Genomic DNA, 13261 nt, shown 5'->3' with positions numbered 1-13261 from the left:
AAGTTGTGTTGGACTTGGGCTGTGTCAACGCGTTTCGACAATCACTTGTCTTCATCAGGACTTTCTACAATATGCAGCCACTTTTTTTCTTCTAGATAAAATAAAACAGTATTTAGATAAATATTTGGCCACAATTTCTAGGTTACAGTAAACAATTCTTCTTATTAATAACCAAGAATGACCACTCCATTACAACAATACATAACAGTCCATTTATAATTATAAAATCAAAATTCATTTCCTTAGCCAGACATGTGTATATATATATATGATAATGCAGAATCGTAGAAACCAACTGAGCGTATTTATTTTGTAACTGGCACCTATATTCCTTTATATCCCCCTATGTCAAAGTACTGGAATGACTAGATGGGGTAGCCTATTGCTTCAAGATTCTAGAAGAGAAAAGGGGAGTTTCAGGTATGTGGCAAGGTAAGAGTATCGTTATTTACATAAGTTTATCTAAACATTTGGAGTTTGTACTTCATAGTCAAGATCAAAGAGCGTTATAGAACTTGTCTTCCTAGCCTATTCATAGTATATATTCACCATCAATTTAGTTGCAGATATTCAGGAGAAATGGAGTAGGGAGTAAGGCACCTTCTCTTCGTTGGATGAAAACGGTATGTGATATCTGTTTAATGAAGATGTATATCATATTAGGATTTGGATGGTTTCTGATACATATTTAAGTTTTCTTAAGAAAGAATCCAACGAAGAGAAGGTGCCTTACTCCCTACTCCATTTCTCCTGAATATCTGCAACTAAATTGATGGTGAATATATACTATGAATTGTTTAATTAATTAATCTTGAATAGGCTAGGAAGACAAGTTCTATAACGCTCTTTGATCTTGACTATGAAGTACAAACTCCAAATGTTTAGATAAACTTATGTAAATAACGATACTCTTACCTTGCCACATACCTGAAACTCCCCTTTTCTCTTCTAGAATCTTGAAGCAATAGGCTACCCCATCTAGTCATTCCAGTACTTTGACATAGGGGGATATAAAGGAATATAGGTACCAGTTACAAAATAAATACGCTCAGTTGGTTTCTACGATTCTGCATTATCATATATATATATACACATGTCTGGCTAAGGAAATGAATTTTGATTTTATAATTATAAATGGACTGTTATGTATTGTTGTAATGGAGTGGTCATTCTTGGTTATTAATAAGAAGAATTGTTTACTGTAACCTAGAAATTGTGGCCAAATATTTATCTAAATACTGTTTTATTTTATCTAGAAGAAAAAAAGTGGCTGCATATTGTAGAAAGTCCTGATGAAGACAAGTGATTGTCGAAACGCGTTGACACAGCCCAAGTCCAACACAACTTTAGAAAAACATCTCTAAAAATTGAATCTTAACTGTTTTTGTCTCTTTTTCTGATTTTGATTCTGATTTTATCAGTTTGACTATGGAATTGTTATTCAATATCGATGCATCAAACTTATAACTCCATACTCCATGTAGATTCAAGTTATACTTATCAATTCATCTTTTTATCATGTTTTAAATGAATTAGAAATTAAAAATATATTTTTGATATCATAACAGTCTGTTGTATCTATTGTTCTTTTTATATATTCATCCTATATGTTCATACGAACATTTTAGTTTCCAATTATTCTGTGATTTAGCCAGTTCTGTGTTAGCCTAAGTCTGCCTGGGTGTGTTCTTTCAAAAGAGTCTCCCTTGGTTGCCAGGATGCTGCCTGGGGGCTCCTGGAGTCTTGGGCCACACTGACCTGACTTGTGTGGTTGGTGTTCAGCTTATTGCCTTGATGCTGCGCTGCTGCCACGCCCTTTAGCTCTTCTTTGCCGGTGATTAGCCTTACTGACTCATGAGGATGGCTGTGGGGGTGTCTGCTGTCGTCCCTGCACCGGGTGGTGTCCAGGTCCCAGCCTCGTCGCCACTGTAATGTTGGTTTCCCCACTGAGCACACTGAGTCAGTATTGTAAATATCACAGGTTTATTCTCATACAACAAATTATAGATATCCTAGAGCTAAGGGCGCCGAGCGTCTAACTGTCCCAAGCTCCGGTCGCCAACTGCCGCTCTTGTCTTTCGCGCCTATCTCAAATACCGCCTTGCGCATGCGCCGCCTCTCCGCTCTAGTCTAGTGCGTCACCGCGTCATCGCGTATGCGCGCATAGACTAGAGCGCACACCACAGTCTGCTCATCTAAATTAGGTGGGCGGACATATAGCCGAACCTCTCATAGCCCTTACTTCATCAGGCCCACAACAGAGCTGGAGTAGTCTCTACCACTGGCAAACTATGGTCAGCCTGCATTTAAATCTGGCGGGCGGACAATAATCTTGTCCGGGAGGGAACTCCATCGCCGTTGGGATGGTATTTCCTCCACGCCAAGATATAAATCTGGCCCTCAGTATACATTACAAGTGACCAATTCCTTCCGCTCAAGACATTCGTATAGCTTTGGGTGTCCTGGAATAATCTGAATTGTCACACTTGTAGAAGAAGTGTGATGGTTATTAGTTGTGTAAGGGCCCTCGCCTTCACTTTTTTAGAAATTAAGCACTGGAGGTAAAATAGGCAAAATAACATTGGGCTATGAAAAAGGAAGGCTCTTTCTCTTTTGCTAAAGGTATGACTTTTGCTAAAGGTATGACAGATTGTTGAAGGCTTGATATCCCTCCACTGTTGCTTTGTCTACCGTGAAGAATTTGAAAGCAGTGACATCTTTTCTTACCTCCTGCCCATTTTTTTACCCAGGTAAACATGCTGGTACTGGGGAAACATCTTGGCATACCCAAGCCCTTTGGCCCGATCATCAGAGGAAAATGCTGCCTGGAAGAGGAGGTACGCTCACTGCTGGAGCCTCTGGGGTTAAAATGCAGCTTCATCAATGACTTCCACTCCTATCACCAGTTGATGGGAGAGGTGCATTGTGGAACCAACGTCCGGCGCAAACCCTTCAACTTCAAGTGGTGGAACATGGCCCTGTGAATCAATGACACGGATGGACCAATCAGGAAACAGCTTACAAATTGCGCTGGCACTTGCTCTGACCAGCTCATCTAAAAAACTTCAAGTGATGCCTGAAAATTTGAAACCAATTTAAAATATTTTATACAATTTTCTAGGCGGTAAAAAAAAAACTTTTCATTCCTAAATTCTGATTGCCAACCCGGTTCAGAAGTATCTATCTCATCTATAGTGAAGCGATAAAGGAGGGATTGAGGGGCGAGTTCCCTCACCTGGGGCTGTCACTAGCAGAAGTTAGTTGCCTGGTAGAAACGGTTATCACAGTTTCTTTATGTTTGAAATGTTTCTTAATATAAATATTACATTGTCTTAGAGCATTGATATTTTAACTTTAAAGTTAAGAAAAGAGACAGGGGTAATACATCACTCTTTTAAGCATGCTTAGAATATTTATTTGGACTCTAATTTTTCTAATAAACGATTGATTGAATGATGTTCAGAGTATATTCCATAAAGTATATGAACGTCTCCAGCTTTGCTTAATTTTTAAACCAAATAAATAAATAGTGCAAGGGCCCAGGAAGGCTCCAATCACTTCCTCGAGTGGCGCTACCCACTTCACGAAGTGGTGCCTCACTTTACAACTTGTGATGCTACGACCGTACCCCGTAGACACTGCCCAAAGGCTTCTATGTTCTTATTACCACTCTGACAAGTTTCTGGTTGGGGTGGGGCAACCAGGGTGTGTAATGACGGGTATTTTTAATTTTTAGATTAAAAGTCTTGAACTTTCATATCTTTCATATCTGATAAATATTTTGAAGAAAATAGTCAAAACTTGTATTTTGCAGCACATTGTTTTCTTAAATTTATTTAAAAAACTTAGAATAGAAAAGGGCACACTAAAAAGACCCTCAAGAAATATTTCCAAAGTTGTGTGCAGTTTAAGGGATGGGAAGGGCTGTGGTAATTTATCTTGTACTCCTACCCAACATATGCCTGGGTTGACAGTGTGCAGGACATAACTCTTAGGCCGCCGTGCTGTCATTCTAGGAGAGACGGTGCAGATCCAAACAGTCTGGCAAGGCAGGCCCCATTATGGTGCCCACACCGCCAGCGCTCGCTCCACAATATGCACCATACCACTTACATACCAAGGAAACTCATGAGACATGTTTATGGGAAAGCAGTGGTGCAGGTTTATTTCGTACAACAAGTAGCTGTTAAGGTGGGTCATCTTACAGGCGATCCAATGCGGCAGCCCCTCGCTGACCCGCATGCCTAACGAGCCATCTTGCACGGCGAGTCGATGCTCTCACGGTGCAGTAACTTATCACTTTATTTTGTTCTACTCCCGCCCCCCCTGTCAGGGCGGAGCGATGAGGCACACCCCCGGTCGGTTCAGGCCCCCCGACCGCCCGAAGGACTAACGGGGCACCGACGCTGTTTCCTGGAACCCCCTCGGCTCCAGGTTCTTGGCTCATGCACCCTTACTGTGCCAGGCAGAGGTATTTGACTGTATCCTTCTGCCGCAGAGGTACCCCTACTGTCCATCTGCTTCCAGATCGCCCTGTGACTCCGCCTGCAACACAAAACAGACCGTTAACAGTTCAACACCTCGCCCTCCGCTCTGCCGCTGGGTCAGGGATAGGGTGGGAACAGCGCAGAGCAGCCCAGGAAACAGACGCGGCAGGAAAGACCGAGCAGCGTAGCTGGGCCTACTATAAACCCCCCGGGAACGCCCCCCCCCCGCCCGCGCTCTCCTACCCATTGGCTGATAGCGAGGGGGTGTGGCTCTTGTAGGTTGGCACGCAGCAGTTCCTCTCCCGCGACGTGTGGGACTAGGACGCTGGCTCGCCCATGCTCCCCTCTGTGTCGCGCGGCCAGCGACATAGTGCCCACACCGCCAGCGCTCGCTCCACAATATGCACCATACCACTTACATACCAAGGAAACTCATGAGACATGTTTATGGGAAAGCAGTGGTGCAGGTTTATTTCGTACAACAAGTAGCTGTTAAGGTGGGTCATCTTACAGGCGATCCAATGCGGCAGCCCCTCGCTGACCCGCATGCCTAACGAGCCATCTTGCACGGCGAGTCGATGCTCTGACGGTGCAGTAACTTATCACTTTATTTCGTTCTACTCCCGCCCCCCCTGTCAGGGCGGAGCGATGAGGCACACCCCCGGTCGGTTCAGGCCCCCCGACCGCCCGAAGGACTAACGGGGCGCCGACGCTGTTTCCTGGAACCCCCTCGGCTCCAGGTTCTTGGCTCATGCACCCTTACTGTGCCAGGCAGAGGTATTTGACTGTATCCTTCTGCCGCAGAGGTACCCCTACTGTCCATCTGCTTCCAGATCGCCCTGTACTCCGCCACAGCTCTGGAGGAGGCCCCCGTCGATGACAGAGCCCCCCCACCCACACGCTCACTGGCACCCTGCCGCTGCCAGGGCTTCCTGCAAGTCTAGGAGAAAGACATCCATACCAAGCCCAGACAAGTGAACCCCGTCGCTTTCATAATATCCCTCAGTCCTTTCCTGTATCAGCGCATGCCTAATGGACCCCAGGCCCCTCTTCTCCATGAATTTTTGCATGGCCCTGTTGACCCTCTTCCTGCCTTGCTCTATGGCAACTGCTGACCGCGCTCCCCTCCAGGCCCTGCGGGGGACAATCTCCGACCATATTAGTTCAGTGGCACCCAATTTGTTCGTTATAGCGGTTACATCCCTCTGCATGGCATCTACTAATGCTCTCCTCCCCACCGTCACCAGATCATTCCCTCCCAGGTGAATAATGAGGATGTTGGGAGGCCCACCCCGCGCTGCTAAACATTGGTCAAGCCTGCGCCTCAGCTGGCCCCATCCTATTCCCGGGAAACCCAGCCACAAAATTCGAGTCCTTGCTAAGGCCAAATCCCATTTCTTGTATGATGCCCACTGTTCCAGCCTGGTAACATACGAATGGCCCATCACCCATACGCAACAGTCAGCTGCAAGAAAAGACACCGTTGGCATTATTGTTTTATTTATAAATGAACACTGCACAACAAGCAAAAACTTAACTTTAACTGTTCTACACACAATATCTGCCACAATGAAAATTGGCTTCGCAGAATTACATCACACTACAACAATGAATCTTCTGAGAGCCATGGCCTGCTGCACAATGGCTCATTCTCCCAATTTACGCAATGAGCATGGCCTTTGCGGCCAGACATATTCATGGGCGGACATATCGCTGATAGCAAGAGGACGACCACCTCCCCACTCTCTTGACACCTTCCTCGCCCAGCCCAGCCCAGCCCTATATGCAGCAGTAGCTGCCCCTATTCTAAAAGAATGGCTGGAAAATTTCCGACCTCCCTCTGTCTCTGACAAGCCCGCCTTGGCCATCACCCTCGCCATCACTCGCTCAAATTGGAATTTGGTCAATGGCGTGCCGTCAGCGTGAATTAAGAAGGCGCCCGCTAGCAGAGGCCTGATTTTCAGGTACTCCCTAACCAAGGTGACTGGGCAGTATCTAGGGTCCTCGAATGCATGTAATGTTATGGCCACACCTTTGCCAGCCTGATCAGTTTTGGATTTGCGTAGCCACAGAACTAATGAATCCCTGGCACAAACGTCCATCATGTCTAGAGCTCTCCCTGACCTATCAGATTTGGATTTCGCCACCAGCTCGCTGGCCCGAAAGGCACCAAAGAACGCCAAACAGAAGGCTGTCGCAAAGAGCTGCGCCTCAAATGCCGAATTCGTGACAGACGGCACTGTGTCCACCATGCGCTGCAGGGCGGGGAACTCTATTCCTGCTCTTTTGTCTGGGAACCTGACTTCGTCCCGGGCCCACCCCTTCAGTGCTGCCCTGATCCTGAACGCTCCAGTTGGGTCCTGTTCGCCATTTAAACGTGTCTCGTGTTTGAGCGCTGCCAGGTGGCTGCACACCCAAGAGTGGGACTTGCCCGTTTCCCTAGCCCAAACTACAAAAACCTCCACTTGTTCCCTTGAACTCAAAGTTGCCGCTCCCAGGGACTGTATCACTGCTCGGAAAGTGGTCAGTTGGGCCGCATATCTTCTCCTGGTTGTCTGGGCCAGGGAACGTTGGCCCATCCTCTTCAACCGTTCCCCCACTGAAGGAGTCGCCATAGTGCTGCCGGGAACGGTGTCATCTCCTCCCCTGCCTGCGGCCATGCCTCCCGGAATCGTGACAGCTGAAAGCGAGAGAGAGCGTCAGCTGCCACATTCTTGACACCTTCGGCATGTCTAGCCCTGAACTCGATGTTGTTACGCAACCCAGCCCTGACTAGTTCTCTCAGCAGACTTAAAACTAACGGGCAGTTAGCGCTCAAACCATTGATTGCCTGGACCACAGCTAGGTTGTCAGACCAAAACACCACCTTCTTGTTGCCCAGTCCTTCTGGCCATAAATGCAGTGCCACCACAATGGGAAACAGCTCTAGGACCGTGATATTTGCAGTCACACCTTTCTTGCGCCACGCATCCGGCCATTTCATTGCACACCACTTCTCTCTAAAGATCACCCCGAAACCTACTCTACCGGAAGCATCAGAAAAGAGACATAAGCCTTGGCTGCTTTCCCAGGGGGCCCTCCATATCACTGTACCATTAAAATTCTTCAGGAACTCATCCCACATGCACAAGTCTGATCTCAATCCCGGTCCCAGACGTACTAGGTGATGCTTCTTCTTCACACTAGCCGTAGCCTTAGCCAACCTGCGGGAAAACACTTTACCAGCTGGAATGACCCTTGCTGCGAAGTTCAATTTACCCAACAGACTCTGTACTACCTCCAGGGTTGCGCTGCCCTTTCCAATCATTGCACTAATGTCCCGTCGCAGTTCACACACCTTCTCCACTGGGAGTCTGGATTCCCCTCTGATGGTATCGAGTTCTATGCCCAGGAATGTCAGCACCTTCGCGGGCCCTTCAGTTTTCCCTGGTGCCAAAGGAACTCCCAAATGATCCGACAGGACCTCAAAGGCCCGCAAGGCCTCAGCGCATTCCTGAGAACCGTCCCTGCCAAAGAAGAGGAAGTCGTCCAAGTAGTAAGTGACTTGTGAAATGCCATGCCTGGTCGTGAGGGCCCACTGCAGGAAGGAGCTGAATGCCTCGAAGAAGGCGCATGAGACCGCGCAACCCATAGGCATGCAGCAATCGAAAAAGAATGCCCCCTCCCACCTGAAACCCAGCAAGTGCTGACTGTCTGGGTGAACAGGTAGGAGGCGGAACGCTGACTCGATGTCTGCCTTGGCCAACCACGCTCCCTTGCCTGTTCTCCTAATCAGATCAATGGCCATGTCCAGTGAGCAATAGGAGACTGAACACGCCCCTTCCTCCAACCAATGATTGACTGAATTGCCCTCCGGATACGACAGATGGTGGATCAGTCTGTACGACCCTTGCTGCTTTTTTGGGACCACGCCTAGCGGGGAAACTAAGAAATTCTGTAGCGGGGGTGAAGGAAATGGCCCAGCCACCCTCCCCAGGTCAACCTCCTTCCTGATCTTGTCACTGACCACCTGATGTAATTCCCTATCTGACCTCAAATTCAAGGCGTCCCTGGGACCAAGGGGGCCTTTGTAAGGAATTTTAAAGCCGTCCACAAAGCCGTCAACTAATAGCTCCCGCTCTTTTACGAGTGGATACACCCTGAGCAAAGGTAAGATGTTCTGCAGCACTATGGGGGATGGACCCTTGGAATGCTCCGTCCCACCTCCCCGCTGGGGGATTACGTCATTGGCCGTTGAATCGTAGCTGTCAGTCCGACCCTTGCCCTGAGATTCTATGAAAGGTAGGCCCCTGGTGTGTTCTGCCTGTTCTTTGTGCTGCCAAAGGAATCTGCCACTTGTCTCGTTGTCATGCTCAGTCCGTCCGGTCTGCCATTCAAGTAACCTATTGTCGAGCGCCCTCTGTTCCCTGCGTTGTAGTGGGGGGTGGATTTTGGCCGCTGGTGCAGGAGATTGCTGCGTGCTGGGAACCACATTTGCTGCACTCATGGGCAAACTTACACGCCCTCCCCCAGGTACATGCCCCGTTGTTAAACAGTCTGCAGGTCCCTGAGTTAAAGCGTCTTGGTCCCGCTCCATGACCCCTCCCCCGCCCCCCCCGAAAGGGCTGCTGGAAGGACCGCCTTGGATACTGTTCCCACTTTTGATCATGCTCCCACCTTTTAGCATCACTACCCTCGCTCTGTGTTCTATGAGATGTGTCCCTCTTGTTGTTCCCAGTCCTACACATGTGTTTAAACCAAAGCTGGATGTCAGTGTGGTCCCACCCTATTTCTGGGCAGCTGGCCATGGTCTTTCTAAATTCCTGGTCGTATGAAAACCAGCCCATCCCTCCGGACTCTCTTGCCCCCTGTTGAATGGAGTTGGCATACTCCATCAGGGCCTCGCTCTGAGCTGGGTCCTTCTGCACTATGATAGCCGCCAATATGTTGAATGCCTCGGTCCAGTTCTCAATGGTCTTTTCAGGCCATCGCTGAAACCTAACCTTGTCCTCCTCTTTCTTTCCCATCCTCCTTGTGTCAGCCCCTGCGTTGTCGTGCATTAATAAGGTCAGAATGTCAATATACTCCCTTCTCCATATACCTTCCTTCGCAGCCTGAGGCACCTGCCTGGCCAAGGAACATCCACCTTTTGACTTCATGCCCGGTTTCCCTGTGCCAGCTGGCTGCCATGCCCCTGCCGGAACTGAAGCGGCCCCAGCCGCTGGCCCACCTGTACCATTCCCTGGGCCCGCTGATGCTCCTTCCATGGCCGGTGCCTGGCCGGCTGCCTGTGGGCCAGGGGCGACAGTCTGAGGTAGGACGTGGGGCGTACCTAAAGGAATAATGGGGGTCCCACTCTGAGGAACAACGGGAGCCACACTTTGCTGGCTGGCTGCTGACACACTCTGCGAATTAAGGGGATTGACAATCTGAGGGGCCACCGTTAGAGGGAACATGGGGGCCATACTTTGGTGAACAGCGGGAGTACTACTCTGCTGGGCGACTGCTGATACACTCTGAGAATTAAAGGTATTAACAATCTGCGGGGTGACCGTGAGAATCGGGGCGACCGTTTGGGGAACATTGGTGGCCGCACTCTGCTGGCTGGCTGGTGAGGCACTCTGTGTGGTAGAGGCGTTGGCACCCGAGTTGGCGGGTAGCAATACTGATGGCCCGGCCAGCAGCGGTGACCCTGCTAACGATGGCGGCCCTGACTGAGCCCATACTTGACTCACCGGATCCGCTGATGCCGACCCTGACAGTGGGGCCAACCTTTCCTGTGCAGCCGCCATGGTGACTAAACGTTTCTGAAACATAGCCATCAAACCCATCATATCGTCCATTGTCTTACCCATTTGGGCCAAGTCCGTCATTCCCGCCACTGACTCATGTACCACGGTAGGTACGGCCGCAGTATCTGCTGGCGGCACAACAGGAGGGGATGGTGTCGTTGTCTGATTAATGCGTGCTGGCGCGGCTGGGAATTCCTTCCGGGTGCTCTTCCGCTTGCGGGTGGACCGACGCGTCCCCTCTCCTGAAGTGCCCGGCACGTCCTCGGGGGCCCCAGGTCGGCCAGCCTCCTCAAGCCGGCGCGCTTCAATGAAGCCTTGTGCCCATGCTGGCCCTTTAGCCTGTGCGACCGCCAAGAATTCCGCCCATAGCCCATCCTGTGGCAACGCGGCGCCGCGGGAGCTCATCGCGAATGCTTCTACCCTTCCGGGTCCCTGCTGCTCCCTCAAAGTCAGCCGCTGTCAATCCCTGCCCGCGTTCCTGAACGCAATCTGCTGCTCCTTCAAGACAGCCGCTGCCGGTCCCTGCCCGCGGTCCTGAACGGAATCTGTAAAACAACACTGTGTTATTTGTCGTCAAAACGAATCCTTGCCAGCACACCTGTAAAGAGACCCGCGTTACCCGATGCCCCGCTCGCAACCGACGTACGCAACTCGTGCATTACCTGCTGCTCCTTCAAAGTCAGCGGCTGCCAATCCTTGCCCGCGTTCTTGGACGCAATCTGCAAAACAACCGTGTAATTCATTGTCAAAACGTATTCACTGCCCGCAAACCTGTAACGAAACCCGCATTGCCCGATGCTCCGCTCCCTTACTTGACCCCCACCCTACCCGGGCGGGACACGCCGCTCGCACCACCCAGCTCCCTCACTCAAGGGCTGACCAGATGGACATCGCCCCGGCAGTTACCTGATGATTTACGCCTTTTCTTTCCCCCAGGGGCTGCTAACCTTGCGACGTGGCCACGCGGTATCTGAAAGAACAATACACTGTTACTCCCTGGCAGGTGCACTTGTGTACCAACAAACTTGATTGTAACCTCTAATCCTCTGGTTGGCCATGTCACCCCCATGACCCTGTGGCCGTGACAAGCCAAGCCTGTCGCCGGGTACCCAGCAATGCGATGCAATCTATTTCCAACCCCGTGTTAGCATGTGTACATCCAAAAGTTGTAACGCCCCGTGCTACAGCCCAATCGGTGTGCTCCTCAGCAACACAGGCCTGGAATCCTTCCAGCCTTAACCAGATACCTACTACTCTTTGAAGCAGGGGATAGAATTGGGGCAGGTTGCTCGTATCCAATGCCTAATCACAGTACCCTGCTCTGGCACCCTATCCCATAACGCGACGCTGCACTTGTGCTTATCATTAGCGCGGGGGGCTCCTCTCCCGAATCAACTGTTCCGAAATAAAGCTCGTTACTTATGCCAGTCAGCGCCAACCAACTACTGAGAGTGAGCCGCCCCCGTAACTGTAGCGTGTGCAGCTTCCCTTCGTTTGCTTCCCCCGTGAGCAGCACGCCCGTGTCCTCCCTTGAAGCTAAACATTTGCTGTATTTACATTCAGCCTGACCCTCGAGGGCGATTTGCAAAGCAGCACCCCGAATATGCACACTGCAGTGAACTGTTGAAGGTAATCGGGTTGTGACGGGGCAGGGCTGACTGATAAGTTTGGGGAACCATGACCACCTATTGGAGCCTGGTGACATCTGGACCCTAATCCAACGCTACTAGTGTCCTATTTCCCACTTTACTAAAACGATGTGAATATTTATTATACCCACCCTTGATCAGCGTGTAAAACCTAAGGTCGGGGACAATCGATATTTGCCCGGCGGTATTGCCTCTGTAACCCACGAATTATTAATCACTGAAGAGGCAGGCGCTGGAGACTGGAAAGCAGGAAACAAGGTTTATTCTCTCCGGAGGAGAACACAACAAAACAGACAGCAGGTATCGTCATGAGGTGCTCTAACCTCCCCTCTGAGGCCTGGCCCCATATATACAGGTTTCATGGCTTTTATTACAGTTTACATATTCATGGCAATGCTTTGATGTACGGAAAGACATTCCCGGGATCTCCCCTTCGGGCCCGTTCCCACACACATTTACAGTAGAAGTCCCCACCCCGGTCACAACAGGTGATGATTATCGCACAGCTGGATATTCCGTCGATTCATGGAATGTGGGGTTCGATCGGATCTCATGGGGTGGGGGCTTTGATCAACTCGGGGGTCTTTTGATGAGGGAAGCTTTCTGCTGTACGGGGAGGGGCAAGGAATAGTATCGGCAGAGCTGGGTGTCGGCCTGGGAACGAGGAAGACAAACGGGCACACGGGGAAAAGGGGGTTTGCATCAAAGGGCCGGGGATCATGAAAGGAATGAAGGGAGGTGTTGCGCTGGGAACAGGATGGGGTTCTGAGGCAGAGCTGCGCTGAAGAGGGGTTTATGACTCAAGGCGGGTACGAGCAGGGGGGGTTGGTCAGCGTGCAGGCTTGGTGAGGGCGGAGGGCTATGTCGGGGGCCAGTGGCATGCAAAAAGGGCTGTTCTGTTCAAGGCACCTAAAATGGCGGGGCGCGCACGACAAAAAGTGTGGCATCAGGGGGAAAGGCAAGATGGCGCAGATAATGTTTACCAAACCGTACTAATTTTCCACAGTCCTTCCTTTAACATATTCAAGACATCTTGCTGGTTCATTTTCTATTTGGGTCTATTATGGTGGGCATAAGGAAAGCAGTAGGAACCCAGATGAAGGAGTCGTAAACATTTAAGATCTCTAGTTTTAGGAGGCGGGCCTATTGATAAACTTTGATAAACTTGTTTGCAGGAAAGTCATAGAAATGTAATACAAAAATGATTCTGTAGCGAGCAGTGAGTACATTGCATACAGGTTATTATATACGGGCTCCACATATATTTGGCTAGAGCATAATCAATACAATGGTGGCTGGGAAAGAAACGAGACGTAGCAGAAACGATGATTGAGGGTGTCAATGTTCGAAGTTA

At 49.9% G+C, this 13261-nt stretch overlaps 1 protein-coding gene across 1 annotated transcript in view; it reads left to right on the top strand.

Moving 5' to 3' along the window:
• Positions 1-3130, top strand: part of LOC144753237 (protein-arginine deiminase type-3-like) — a 160714-nt gene extending 157584 nt beyond the window's left edge. The window contains exon 16 of the mRNA XM_078640994.1: positions 2751-3130. Within this exon, the coding sequence (XP_078497120.1) occupies positions 2751-2984 (234 nt within the window). The 3' untranslated portion in view covers positions 2985-3130. The remainder of the gene's footprint in view (positions 1-2750) is intronic.
• The last annotated feature ends 10131 nt before the right edge of the window (positions 3131-13261 follow it).

This window comes from Lissotriton helveticus, chromosome 5_1, assembly GCF_964261635.1.
Source record: "Lissotriton helveticus chromosome 5_1, aLisHel1.1, whole genome shotgun sequence".
Lineage (NCBI taxonomy): Eukaryota > Metazoa > Chordata > Amphibia > Caudata > Salamandridae > Lissotriton > Lissotriton helveticus.
This window is presented reverse-complemented; position numbering and strand designations above follow the sequence as displayed.